At 41.3% G+C, this 12,973-nt stretch overlaps 1 protein-coding gene across 1 annotated transcript; it reads right to left on the bottom strand.

The window, feature by feature from the left end:
- Positions 1–2,735: 2,735 nt before the first annotated feature.
- On the bottom strand, positions 2,736–12,522 carry CHIA (chitinase acidic). The gene is made up of 11 exons (XM_067713321.1): positions 12,436–12,522; positions 11,210–11,239; positions 10,196–10,397; positions 9,031–9,087; positions 8,177–8,342; positions 5,468–5,592; positions 5,163–5,286; positions 4,689–4,874; positions 4,056–4,175; positions 3,827–3,968; positions 2,736–3,078 (listed from the first exon to the last, which is right to left on the bottom strand). Exons 1-11 carry the CDS (start codon positions 12,464–12,466, stop codon positions 2,837–2,839), a joined length of 1,425 nt encoding a protein of 474 aa, XP_067569422.1. The 5' UTR covers positions 12,467–12,522; the 3' UTR covers positions 2,736–2,836.
- Positions 12,523–12,973: the final 451 nt, after the last annotated feature.

Below are 12,973 nucleotides of genomic sequence, written 5' to 3'. Positions count from 1 at the left end.
CTCCAGAATTTCTGTTTTGTTCTTCTTTAGAGTTTCAGTCTCTTCAATAAAGCATTCCTTCTGTTCATTAATTTTATTCCTGAGCTCATTGAACTGTCTTTCTGAGTTTTCTTGTAGCTCATTGAGTTCTTTCATAACAGATATTTTCAATTCTCTATCAGTTAGTTCACACTCTTTCATGACTTTAAGTTTGGTTTCCTGAGAATTGCCGTTTTCTTTTTGTGATACCATATTACCATGGTTTTTCATGGTGCTTAATGAGTTGTTCCTCTGCTGGCACTTTTGAAGTAGCAAACACCTTTTTTAATTAGGTAAAACTCTTTTCACTTTGATTTTAACAATTCAACATGTTGGTTATTAGAGGCCTTTTTTAAAAATTTTTCCAGTAGGTAGTGCTATAGCACAGTTTTTGTTTCTCTTACCTGAAATGTCTCTGGCTATATTTGAAAATTGACTTTCCACCTTCCACCACCTCTGCCAGAGGTGTCACTTATGCCCTTGCTGCTTTGCCTCCAGAATCTCTGGTGCCTTGCTGTTGTCAATGTTGCCATTGTTGCTAGGGTCACTGCCAAGGGCATCAGGATGGTGGGCACCTCCACTGGGTCCAGGGATGCTTGGGTGGTGGGCAACTCTGCCACAGCAAGGGCAGAGGGAGGGTGGGGTGGGAAGGGGGTCATGGGTGCCTTTGATGCATCTGGGATTGTCAGATGCAAGAGTGCCAGAGTCCAGGCACCACCAGAACTGGAGGGACTGAGGTCATGGGCCTTGCCACTGCTGATGCCTGGTTCCCTGTGTCTGGGGTATTGCTGCAGTCTGGAGGCCTACTTTGTGTGTGCTGCCTCCCCTATTACTACTGGGTCCTCTGGAACTGTTGGCTCAGTACTGTCGTGGCCACGGAGTCCAGATTGCAAGTACCACCTCTGCTGTTCTCCCAATTCCACCTCCTCTATTTGTTCCAGTCTACTTATCTTCAGATGTACAGATGTGTGGATCTCTCCAGAATCCTAGTGTGTTGGACCAGAGGAACCTTTGTTGAGTTATGAACGTTTTACTCATTGTAGATTGAAGAGGAGAGACCAACAGACTGTCTCATACTACCATGATATTGACGTCACCGCTGATCTTCTTTTTCCCAACATGCCATGTTCATTCCACCTCAAGGACTTTGTACTTGCTGCACCTATGCACTTTTCCCAGATCTCAGAATGACTGATTCCTCTCTAATATCAAGGATCATCTCATATGGGATCTCTCCAGAGATGCCTTCCTGGACTGCTCAAACTAAAATAGGCTCCTCCCTTGGTCACTTTCTATCACTGATTCACTTTCCTCATTTCTTTTTCTTTTTTGCTAATTTATTGCTTAACACTCCCATCAGCAAAATATAATCCCCATAAGGGTGAACTCTTTATGTTATTCACCACTATGTCTTTAGTACCTAGAACATTATCTGGCACATAATAATCAAGAAATGTTGTGGGCTCATGAATGAATAGTCATTACCCAGAAAGCTGCATGTGCCTCATCATTACCACCAGTGCTGCCATCTACCATGAGAACACTGAGATCTGTGTCAAAGAAGGCAGTAAAACATAGTAGTTAGGACTGTGACCTCTTTTGGATCTGGCTCTGCAACTTATTAGCTGTGAGATGTCGGGCAGGTTATTCAGCTTCTTGGGTTAATGTTATCTTCCTCACAAAGTTGCTGAGAGAATTAAATAACAAAACACATGTAAAACACTTAAAATGGAGTTTGACATACAGTAAGCATGCTGGAAAATAGGAGCCATTATATTCTTATTACTTAGGATTCTTTCAGTTGAAAATAAAAGAAACAAACTTAAGCCAGCTTATGTAGCAAAGAGGAGGTTATTACATAGTTATAGGGGTGTTTCACAGAACCCAAAGGCAGAAATGCATCTGGGCCTCAGGAAGGAGCTAGAATGAAGAGTTGGAAAGCTATTGATAAATGTCCTCTCTGCATCTTTCATCGTGGCTTTTCTCCACTGCTCCCCTTTAGTCTTCTTGCTCTGCATCCAGGGCAACTTTCCCTTCTCTTCAGTTTCTCACTACAGATCCTAAGCTTACATATTATAGGCAGAGCCAGTCTCAGGGACTGTTCGCCATTCCTTGTTCTCTGTTGCAGATTCCAAGGGGTGATAATCTGATAAGCCCTCTTGAATCTGACGTCTACGCCAGTCAATCAGCCAAGCCAGGGGAGGAGATAATGCAGTAAAACCACAGCTGCTAGTGACCACAGCTATGGTTTCAAGGAAAGGACCTCTGCTTTCACTCCTGAGAAAGGCAGACATCCCCAAAGGAGCCCACTGCAAAGACCTTCCCGATGGTGCCAATTCAGGGGAGCTGGACCAGCTCTGGGACCTCAGCAGACACGGAAAGAATGTCCTGGCCTTCTGTTCCTTGAGCAAGCCAAACAGGCCTGTGCCCCCGAGTCTCCCAGAATCACTTTGGTTCCCTACTGAGAACAGTCACCAAGATGCAGACCTATCTTCTTCATGTCCTCATCCCATGCCAACACCAAACATTCAGATGTTTCCTCCTGACAGCATCCAACCTTTATGCAGATCAACCTAAGCCAGTAGAAGGCTTGTGGGTTTGTTGGTGTCATCATTTCCTCACACACTCTCTTCTGCCACTCCACCCCCATGCACAACCTGTATTTTCAAATCTAGAAGGGTCTCCACCCAAATCACTTAAAACCAAGGACACTCATGTTTTGACTGATGGATTTTATTGCAGAACTCTAGGTAGGAGCAAGGTGTGCTAAACAAAGGAGACTGTTCAGCACACTAGGGAATGGAGACACAGGTCAGATTTATGCCAGCTTGCAGCACTGACAGCTGGTGTCAAAGACAAGCCCAGCCGGGCAATACTGCTCGTATGTGATTCCATTTGCGCAGTTCACGAAGGCATTTCTGTTATTTGCCACAGGGTAGATGCCATTGGCTTTGCCGGCACAGTATCCACTACCCACAGAGCTGCTACTCCCACTTCCACTTCCACTCCCACTTCCGGTACGACTGTTGGGCTCACTGGACTGAGTGGAGGTGGTGCAACCTGAAAGAGCATGAAGAGCGTACTAGTGGACCTGGAAGAAGCTCTCAGATTCACCTAGAGGTGAAGAACTAGCAGACCTGGGGTGAGGTCTGGAGGTGGAGTGCAGTTCGCTCTGGGTCCCTGTAACTGAGGAGCTCACAAGATAACTCCATCTTAGGAATTAGGAACAGCTATAATTTCAAGCCAGCCCAGTTTTAAATTTTAAAAGTTCTCTCTTATAATGTTAAAATCATTTAAAAAATATTTTACTGAGCACCCAGTATATGCAAAATGCTTTTCTAGGATCTGGTTATAAGCAGTAAGCAAATAAGCTGTAAGAGAAAATCTGGACAAATTTTAGGGAATTGGTACTTCCTCTGAATTATAGATTAGAAATATTTCAGTACTGCTTAGGATTTTTTGTTCGATCTCCCCAAGCAGGCTGAAGGAGACTTTTAATAAGGGATTCATAGAAAAATAAATGCTTATATTGAAGGTCAGCCTAATTTCTTGAGGCTTTTCCACACCTTTAAGAATTAGTAGACCTGGAAAACCCACCCAGTAAGCCTGGTTTCTCATAAGAACATAAAATTCCTGATGTGGACATTCAAGGGTAAGGAAAGAATATAGCACTTCTCTCTCAGGCAGGCAAGAACAGTGAGGTAAAATGGGAAGAGACTCCTGGGGCAAAGGGGGAAGATGTTAGGCTGTCTTTTGAGTTGGAAAAGGAGCATTTATACACCATGGGCATCCCCCTGCTGTCACTTACTTGCACTCTTCAGGCCAAGAACATCCTTCAAGGTGTTGATCAGGGGGAACTTGCCCTGGTTACAGAATGTGCCTGTGAAGTCATCCATGTCAATGGCCCAGACCATGGCACCTCCAAAGTTGTTCTGTTTAAGCCACTCAGCCTGTTTAAGGATAGAGGACACCAGCAGTCATTTTATTTCGGGGGACTCAGGGCTGAGCTCACAGTACATTGGAGGGGCTGACCTTACCTTGATATTAAAGCTCTTGACGTTGTCATAGCCAACCCACTCATTGCCCTCATAGGTGTAGGGCACGTACTGAGAGGCATCCCATGCCTGAGTGGCTCCATCTTTCAGGAAGGTGCAGATCTTTAAAAAGTCAAGAGATTCAAATCCTTTAAGTATGACTCCCCAAAAAGAGAAAACATACAATTTCCTCTTTGATTTTTTTTTTTCTGTCATGCCTGCAATAGGGGATTTCCTCAGATTTCTAATTATGGGTTTTTGTTTGCAGTAAATAAGATCAAGTTGTTTTTGAAGTACTCAGATGTTATCCCTATTTTTAGTGCTTGATTTTGAGAACCCATGTTAGTATGGGAGATACAGTTATTTAATTCCCTTAAGTGCTAATATAAATGACCTTAAGTATGTAGTCTGTTGTTTGAAGGGATACTGCACACTACAAATGTTCTTCATACTGGATTAGGTAAATGAATAGGTTACTTAAACACCTGAAGCATTTGGAGTAATATTTGTGTTACAGTAGGTAAGTAGTGGACAAAATGAACATTCAAGCTTTACACAGATTCTAGCCCTAAGGCTACTGTGCAGCACAGGGCATGAAATTCACAGAATTTCAACTGTAAAGCCCAGGCTACCTACCTCATAGTAGGCCAGGAACCCAGCCTGCCTGGTGTAGGGCCCAGCAGGACCAGCACCAGAAGTGGGGGCACCAATGCCATTGTTGGAAGGGTTGCTTAGGATGTAGTCGTGTCCATAGGCAGGGAATCCAACGATGAGCTTCTCAGCTGGGGCCCCATTGTTCTTCCAGTAGTTCATGGCATAATCCTGAAAATGTAGCAGGTGAGTTAGAGGCCCACCCAGCTGATGACCCATTGCTTAGTTATGCTAGTCCACTGTCCTAAAAGGTAAAATTGAATGATGCTAATAACAGATAGATTAGTTGGTATTTTTGGAAATATTTTGGTGAGGTTATAGTTAATGAAATATGATCAGCCACTTAAGAAGAGAGTTGCCCAAATGAGACTTTTGCAGAATTTATATTTCTTTTGTCTCTGAATCTCCATGTGATTTACAACATCTCTGGTCTGAACCTGCATCTGTGTGGGTACTCACCACATTGAGGTAAGCATTGTTGCCAGTGTCAGTTGGGTATTTGTAGAGGGGGCTGTTCTCTCCAGTGTAGCCCTCCCATGGGCCATAGAAGTCATAAGTCATGACATGGATGTAGTCTAGGTACCTGAGGTGGGATAAAGCGTTTAAAAGCATTTCCAATTGTTATTTCCCACACCTGTGCAGACAAAAGATACCACTTCCAATGCCTCTTAAACAAAGTCCCTGAGTGGCAAGACAGACTAAGGACAAGTCTGTTTTGCAAAACTGATACCTATAGGAGTTTGAGGATAAGGTGAGTCACTCACTGGGACAGCTGAGGAATCTCATAGCCAGACTGGATGTTGGAGATGCCAGCAGCTACTGCAGCAGTGACCAGCAGCCTGGGCTTGTTGGTTTGGATGGCCTCCTGCTCAAAAGCTTCACGCATTTCCTATAGAATAATCAAGTATAGTAGGACATCTATGAAACTGATTTCACCTCCTTAAATATTAATAAATATATGTTTGTATAATGCTTTTCTTTTTCAAAGTGCTTTCACATATTTTATCTTTAGTTTCTGCATATCCCTATAAAGTAGACAGAATTGATGGTATTCATTTTATAGCTAATATGCATAGAAGTTAGACAATTTCACCAAAGTCTCACAGCAAGTGAGTATCCAGGTCATGACGAGAACCCAGGTTCCAGATGACCAGTCAGAGCTTTACTTATATCACTACACTTTGAAGTTGTACTTGCTACAGTAACCTATATCCAGCTTTTAGCAATATAGAGATTTGCTTCCCTTTGTCCAGTAAATGAGCTACTTTATAGGACTGACATCCCATCAAATGAAATGCTGAATTGGCCAGTGAGGAAGGTGGTAACAGCCAGGTGATAGGTTCCCGTTCAATGCTAGAGGTTAATCCACTGTTATTTTGTGACTCTAATCTTACCCGGAGCACTGGATTCAGTTTTTTTTTTTTTTTTTTTTTTTGCGGTACGCAGGCCTCTCACTCTTGTGGCCTCTCCCATTGCAGAGCACAGGCTCCGGACGCGCAGGCTCAACGACCATGGCTCACGGGCTCAGCCACTCCATGGCATGTGGGATCTTCCCAGACCAGGGCACGAACCAGCGCCCCCTGCATCGGCAGGCAGACTCTCAAGCACTGCGCCACCAGGGAATCCATGGATTTAGTTTTTATAACTGCATTATTAGGGTGTACCAGAGTGTGTTCCAGTGAAGAGTGGGTCTGAAAATTGTTGTATGGGTACTTGTTAAAGGAACTAGGTTATTTAACTAGAAGGAGAAAAATTATAGGCAAGATATAGCTGTCTTCAAATATCGAACTAATATATTGCAAAAGGTGCAGCTTTATTCTATGTTACTTCAGTGGGCAGAGCTAGAACCACTAATTGGAAGTTATTAATTATGACTGGACGCATGTATTGACTAAGAATACAGATGTTCTTTTTGATCTCTAGAGCTGTTCAACAAGTAAGTAGGTTTATTTTTCAACCAGTGAATTACTTAATATTGAAACTATTGGAGGCTGCCTGACAATCTGGTATAACAGATGGTATAGGAAAAAACCCTGTCTTGGGGGAGAGTAAATCTAAAAGCCATCCTTGGCTTTTCTCACTCCATTCATTTTTCCTTGGTGATCTCTTAGTTATCTACCTTTGCTGATGACGTCAATACGGTATATCAAATCAAGTCCTTTGTTCTGAACTCCAGCTTGGCATTCACCCAATATCTATTCATCCAGTGTCTATTAGGCAAAACTATAGGATGTTCTACAGATTCCTCTCACTCAGCATGTTCAAAGACAAATTAATGAGCCCTTTTTCTTGCTCCAAATCTACCTTTTTTCCTGTATTTACCATCTTAGTTAACAGGACCATAGTCAAACTAGTTCTCAAGGTCAGAAAACTGGAAGTTCTCTCCTTTTCCACTTCCAATTGGTCTCCAAATCCTATTGATTCTACCCTCCTAATATCTCTTATATACTTCCTTTTTCTGTTCTCACTGTTAGGGTATTCGTTCAGACCCTCAGCATCTCTTGCTCGATTTATTGCAATAGCCTCCTAACTCTATTCCTGACTCCTTACCTTCTAATTCATCCGCCGTGGTTAAAGCCAGAGTGATCCTTCTAAAACATGAGCTTCGTCATATCTTTCCATTACTTAAAAATCCTTCAAAGTTGCCTTGAACATAATGTCCAAATTACTTAACGTAATATACAAATCCTACATGATCTGATTCTTGTCTCTGGTGCAGCCTCATAATCCATTACTCACATACCTGCTCACACATATCTACATGTCTTCATTTGTGCAATCCCATCGTCACTTAATTGGTTAACACCACTTTTAAGACTAAGCTCTTCTTGATCCTGCCCCAGAGCAGAATTAGGTACCTTCTCTCTTTGCTACTTTTGCACTCTGAATACCTCTATCATGACATTTACCTAAGTGTACTGTAATTGTTGGTTATTTTTCAGGCTTCCACCTAAGATGGTGTAGTTTTTAATGCCAAGGATTGTGTCTTATTCTTATCTTTAGCCTGACACTTAATGCAGTGTCTGGGATGGTGTAAGTGCTCAGTGATAATAGGCAGTCTAATATAAAGGTTAGAAGCAATGGGCTCTGTAGTCAGACTACTTGGGTAGTTATGACACCTATTAGTTGTGTGATATTAGGCAAGTTACTTAAACCCGCTATATATTAGCTTCCTCGTCTGTAAAATAAAGGTTATGGTACTTACAGTACCTATATCATAGAGTAGATACGAAGATGAAATGAGTTATGATTCTAAAACCAGCTTGTAGAATTGTGCCTGACACATAGCACACATCATAATATTATTATTATTAAAGGCTGTTGAATGTAGGCATGATATCTAAGAATCTTTGCAATGTAAAGTTTCCAAAATTCTAAATCCCAGTTTAGTTTCACTCTGGACCACCAGGTTCTCCTTGAAAAGAACAGGCTTTGAATTTTCTTGGGCTAAACACTGACACCTCCCTCCTCACCTGCACCAGGACAGTGAAGAGATGCTTGTCCTGAGAAGGGCTTCCACGAGAGCCAGGGTACTCCCAATCGAAGTCCAGCCCATCAAATCCATACTGACGCAGGAATTTGATGACTGAAGAAATGAAAGTCTTGCGATTCTCTGGAGTGGAAACCATGGCAGTGAAACTGAAGGAGATCCAAAGAAAGCAGGGTGAGGCCTTGGTAGTCCCAACACCTTGTAACAAAGTCAAACTCCTATATTTCTGCCTCAGAGCTTTACACCAAGACCCACATCCCAGATAAAACTATGTTCCTGGCTTTCTCCTGTGCTTGCTTTGTAATCACTGCTCTGTCAGCCATGGTACCTCAGTGTTCTCTTTGTTTTGTTATCCACCCAACTCTGATCTTTCTCCCAAATTGTACCTGTTACTTTGAACACCTGGCTACCTTGGCCCACTGTGTTGTCTCTCCAAATAGTCCCTGATGTTTGTATAACCTCAAAAAATTCTTCTTGTTTATTTGCATGACTTTCTCTTCCCTTCTCCCAGAAGGTAAATAGACAGAAGTGCTATAACACTCTCCTCAGGGGTTGTACTTCAGAAACATTTTGAGAAGAGGTTGTTTTGAAATCTCAGTAACTAAGCTTCTGTGAATGTAGTCCCAGAATATCCAACTAAATGTAAATGTACAAAATAAATGGTATTCTAATTAATACTGAGATTCTGGTGTAGTAATTTATTTAAGTAGCATATTTGTTTAATGTATATCCTTAATATCCTGTCTTAAGATGTGAAATCTGAAGGGACATAGGTCACATTGGGCTAACTTGTTTTCTGTAACAAATGAATACCAGGCTCTCTCGTAGAGGACTTACGGGGCAGTTCCAAAATTCCAGCCTCCAATGGCCAGGAGAGTTTTCAGCTGGCTGTTCCTTTAAAGCAAAGGATAGAAAAGAAAAACTTCAAAATCTATGAGTCCCTCAATTTAAAATAACATTGCTTCGGTATTGGGCCTGGTCAGAAACTTTGATGTTGCCTTGATAAAATATTCTGTATAATAATTTTCCTTCACTACTGAACACTTTATAAAAATTATTCGTGTTATCATTATGAATGCACTCAGAGTTCTTTAGAAAAATCTAAATTAAGCAACCGGGTTTTTTAAAAATTGGAATGTATTGGCAATTCTTACATTCTACTCTATCAGATGAAATGGTAAATATTGCTTGAACATAATTACTTTCTCAGACTTTATGATAATGAATATAAATCAGTTGGCTTAAAATCATACACATTTTCTGGAATAGTGGTTCTCAAACATCAGTTTATATAAGAATGAAGTACAAGGACCAGAGTTGGAGGACAACATTAAAATTCCAGGTTTTTAACCCCTTTCTCAGAGATTGTGATTCAGTTGGATTAGGGATTGAGATTTTTGTCAAGTGACTCATGTGATTTTGTTGCATGGTCAATGGATCACACTTTGAGAAATACCACTCTGAAGGGGTTTATTTCTTCTTAGGTATCATAACTCAAGTTCTAGTGGCTGCATTCAAGATACTGCCACTACTGAAGGTAGCAATGGCCTGTAGCCTTACTTCTCCTGGATGTAACTAACTGAACAAATTAGAAATTAAAAGATACCAGGGTTTTTGTTTGTTTTGTTTCATTTTTACACAGAACAGAACTCTATTAAAATACAGCAAACTCTTCTGATTTCTTGGGCTCTGTTATGTCTAATCTTCAGTATCCTCTGCCTCCTGTTCTCTGATGCAAGTAGCTAAGATGGTTTGCAGTTTCCTGAGTCATAAAAAAGATAATTACAGTGAAAGGAAGATACAGAACTATTTTTTAATACTAGCTAGAGCAGGCAACGTGCTACGTTACCTATATCCTCGATACTTAAAGCGTAGCTCCTGGACCAGAAGCATCAGCATCATAGGGAAGCTTGTTAGAAATAACAGAGTCTTGGTTCCCACCTCAGACTCACTGAACCTGAACTGCAGAGATACCAACTTAGATATCTTCCCGTTCTCTTACTTGTTTTTCAGGCTATTGAAAGATTGGTAGAGAGTCACATCATTCCATTCAATGGTGGTGATCTCGTTGTTTCTCATCCCAGCAAAGGCATAAATCAGGTGAGTACAGAGGCAGGGGTCGATGTCGTCAGGCTTGAAACTTCCCAGGCCTGGTCGGTACTGGGACCAGTTGGTGAAGTAGCACATCAGCTGGTAGGCAGAACCTGAGAGTAATAAGAAGTAAGAAAAATGGCCTGACTTAGGTGCCACTGAAATGTGCTGTAAGTTTTAGCCCTGCTTCTGTTTCCCTCCCTTTGCCTCAGATACCTGATCTCTGTGTAAGGGTGGTTAATAGGAACAATCTTGCAAATGATTTCAAAGCTTCTAACTTGGGAACTAGTCACTGACTTTCAAGTTGGTTATTTTTAACTTTGACAGATTCACTTTGGGATCTTGGTGAAGCCTAGGAACCACTGAAGAAAAAATGCCCAGTAGTCCTATGAAGCCCAGTGAATACCAACTTACAACTCTCAGGTGGTCATGCTGAAGAGAATAACAGTGGCAGCCAATGCAAAATAACAGTTTCTCCCAACATCAAATCCATCTGTCTGTAAAGAAGACAGTAGCTTTCTTTCCTAGCATAGCTTATCTATCTCTTGATATGCTTTTATTTTTATTTATTTATTTTTTGGGTGGTACGCGGACCTCTCACAGTTGTGGCCTCTTCCGTTGCAGAGCACAGGCTCCAGACGCGCAGGCTCAGTGGCCATGGCTCACGGGCCTAACCGCTCCGCAGCATGTGGGATCTTCCCGGACCGGGGCACAAACCCATGTCCCCTGCATCGGCAGGCGGACTCTCAACCACTGCGCCACCAGGGAAGCCCTTGATATGCTTTTTAAAAAGTAATATTAGAATATAAAAAAATCACATTTAATACATTACGCAGACAATTGCATTATGAGTAATTTATAAAGATTTTAGGTTTATTGTAGGAAAAAATTATGTCAAGAATATAATACAGAGTCCATGACTTACCTAGCTGAGCATTCAGCAGAAGGGCCAGACCTAGAGAGAAAGAAAACACATGTATTCTGAACCAATTGTCTATATCTTGTAGAATATAATTCTGAGGCCTTCGGTACCATCCTATGGGTCATAGGTTTTTATAGCCCAAGTGGCACTTAGGGGTTATGCCAAAGAGTAGGCTTTTCAGTGAAGGCACCAATAAATCTGTACTTCCCTTCTCTTAGTCAAAAATGAGCATGGCTCTCTCTTCTTCCTTCTTCCATGTCAGTAACAAATGTTACGGAAGACAGAGTTGGAAGTCTACTACCTATGGGAGATCTATGTACTGAAACTACCCAAAATTTACTCTACTCAATGACTACACACCCATCCATGCTTCACCACCCTTAACTGGGATGAATACAGCTTCACACACAAAGCATCCTCTAAATCAGTGAATTCAGTATCTCTTGGGGCCTTCAAGTTTTTTTATACCAACTTTAAGAGCTCTTACGGTAGAAGAGAACTAGAAACTGTTAGGCAAGGCTCCAGATGCTGTTCCCTGGCTTCTACCAGGACACTTTTGACCTGATTGCTTTATAAATTGAGCTAGAGGTTTCATTTGGAAAAGGTTCTGAAGCTATAAAAAGTTTGTAAATCTCAGCTCTAGAGCAACTAATAAGCTATGGATATAAATTGGCTCTAAACAATGTACTGAATCAACCCCTTTAAATGATTGAATTATAACTGATATTTTTATAATACATCAGCAACTCAGTAAGACAGTAAGGGATTAAAGAGAAATAATTCTGAAAACAGTAGATCAAAGATAACTTGCATAACTCTGTCTCAGTTCCCACTGATTTTCATCTCTGAAAAAGATAGACCAAAAACACAAACATGTAAATTAAAATAAAATCAATTAAAATGAGGTGGTGCAGGAAGATGAATAGAGAAATGGGAACAACCCAACAAGGAATGGGAGTGTAAGACAAGCATTGGAAGAAAACTAGCCTTTCTTTTAGGACCATGCTTGTGGCATCAACGAAGGTAGAAATGCTGCCAGAGTCAATTGAGATTAAAAGAATCAGAAGTAGACTCATTTGTGTATGTCTGGATTCTCTTGGAAATTTGAAATAATGAAAGAACAATAGAAAAGCATAGAGGTGTGTGTGAAGACTATCTCATGCCTGTCAGATGCAGAGAGAAAAATAAATCAGGTAAGAACAAGGCTTTATCTCCAATTACAGACTCACCTGTGAGAATAAGCTTTGCCATGGTTGCCATTGGCTCTGGTCTAGCAGAGCCTGGATTTTCTTTTTATACCATCTGAGTACCAGGTTATCACAAAGGATATCTTCCAAGTGGAGAGCATTTAACCCAAATGTGTATATAGCTAATCAGTAAGTCAACAGATCTCCTCCCCTACAAACACCACTTTGTGTACCTCCAACCTGCACTCCCCTCACCACCACCTTCTCTGCTCAATAAGGACAAAATGTCATGGCTCCTAACAGGGTGGTAGAGACCATCACCATGAAAAGCACCAGCTTATTAGCTTTTTTGGCAGTTCTCAGGGCTGATAAGCATCTGTTTAAACATTGTGGTTTTCATGAGGTGGACATTTTGTGCCTGGCATCAAAGCATGTTTTTATTGGAAAATAAACAGTAAAAACCCTTGGCAGGTATTAGCTGTTCTTAAAACTTTTCTTAACCCTCAGAATGGGAGAAAATATTTGCAAATGAAGCAACTGACAAAGGATTAATCTCCAAAATCTACAAGCAGATCATGCA

This window comes from Pseudorca crassidens, chromosome 2 (genome assembly GCF_039906515.1).
Source record: "Pseudorca crassidens isolate mPseCra1 chromosome 2, mPseCra1.hap1, whole genome shotgun sequence".
Taxonomy (NCBI): domain Eukaryota; kingdom Metazoa; phylum Chordata; class Mammalia; order Artiodactyla; family Delphinidae; genus Pseudorca; species Pseudorca crassidens.
The sequence above is the reverse complement of the archived record's forward strand: the minus strand, read 5'-3'. Positions and strand labels throughout refer to the sequence as shown.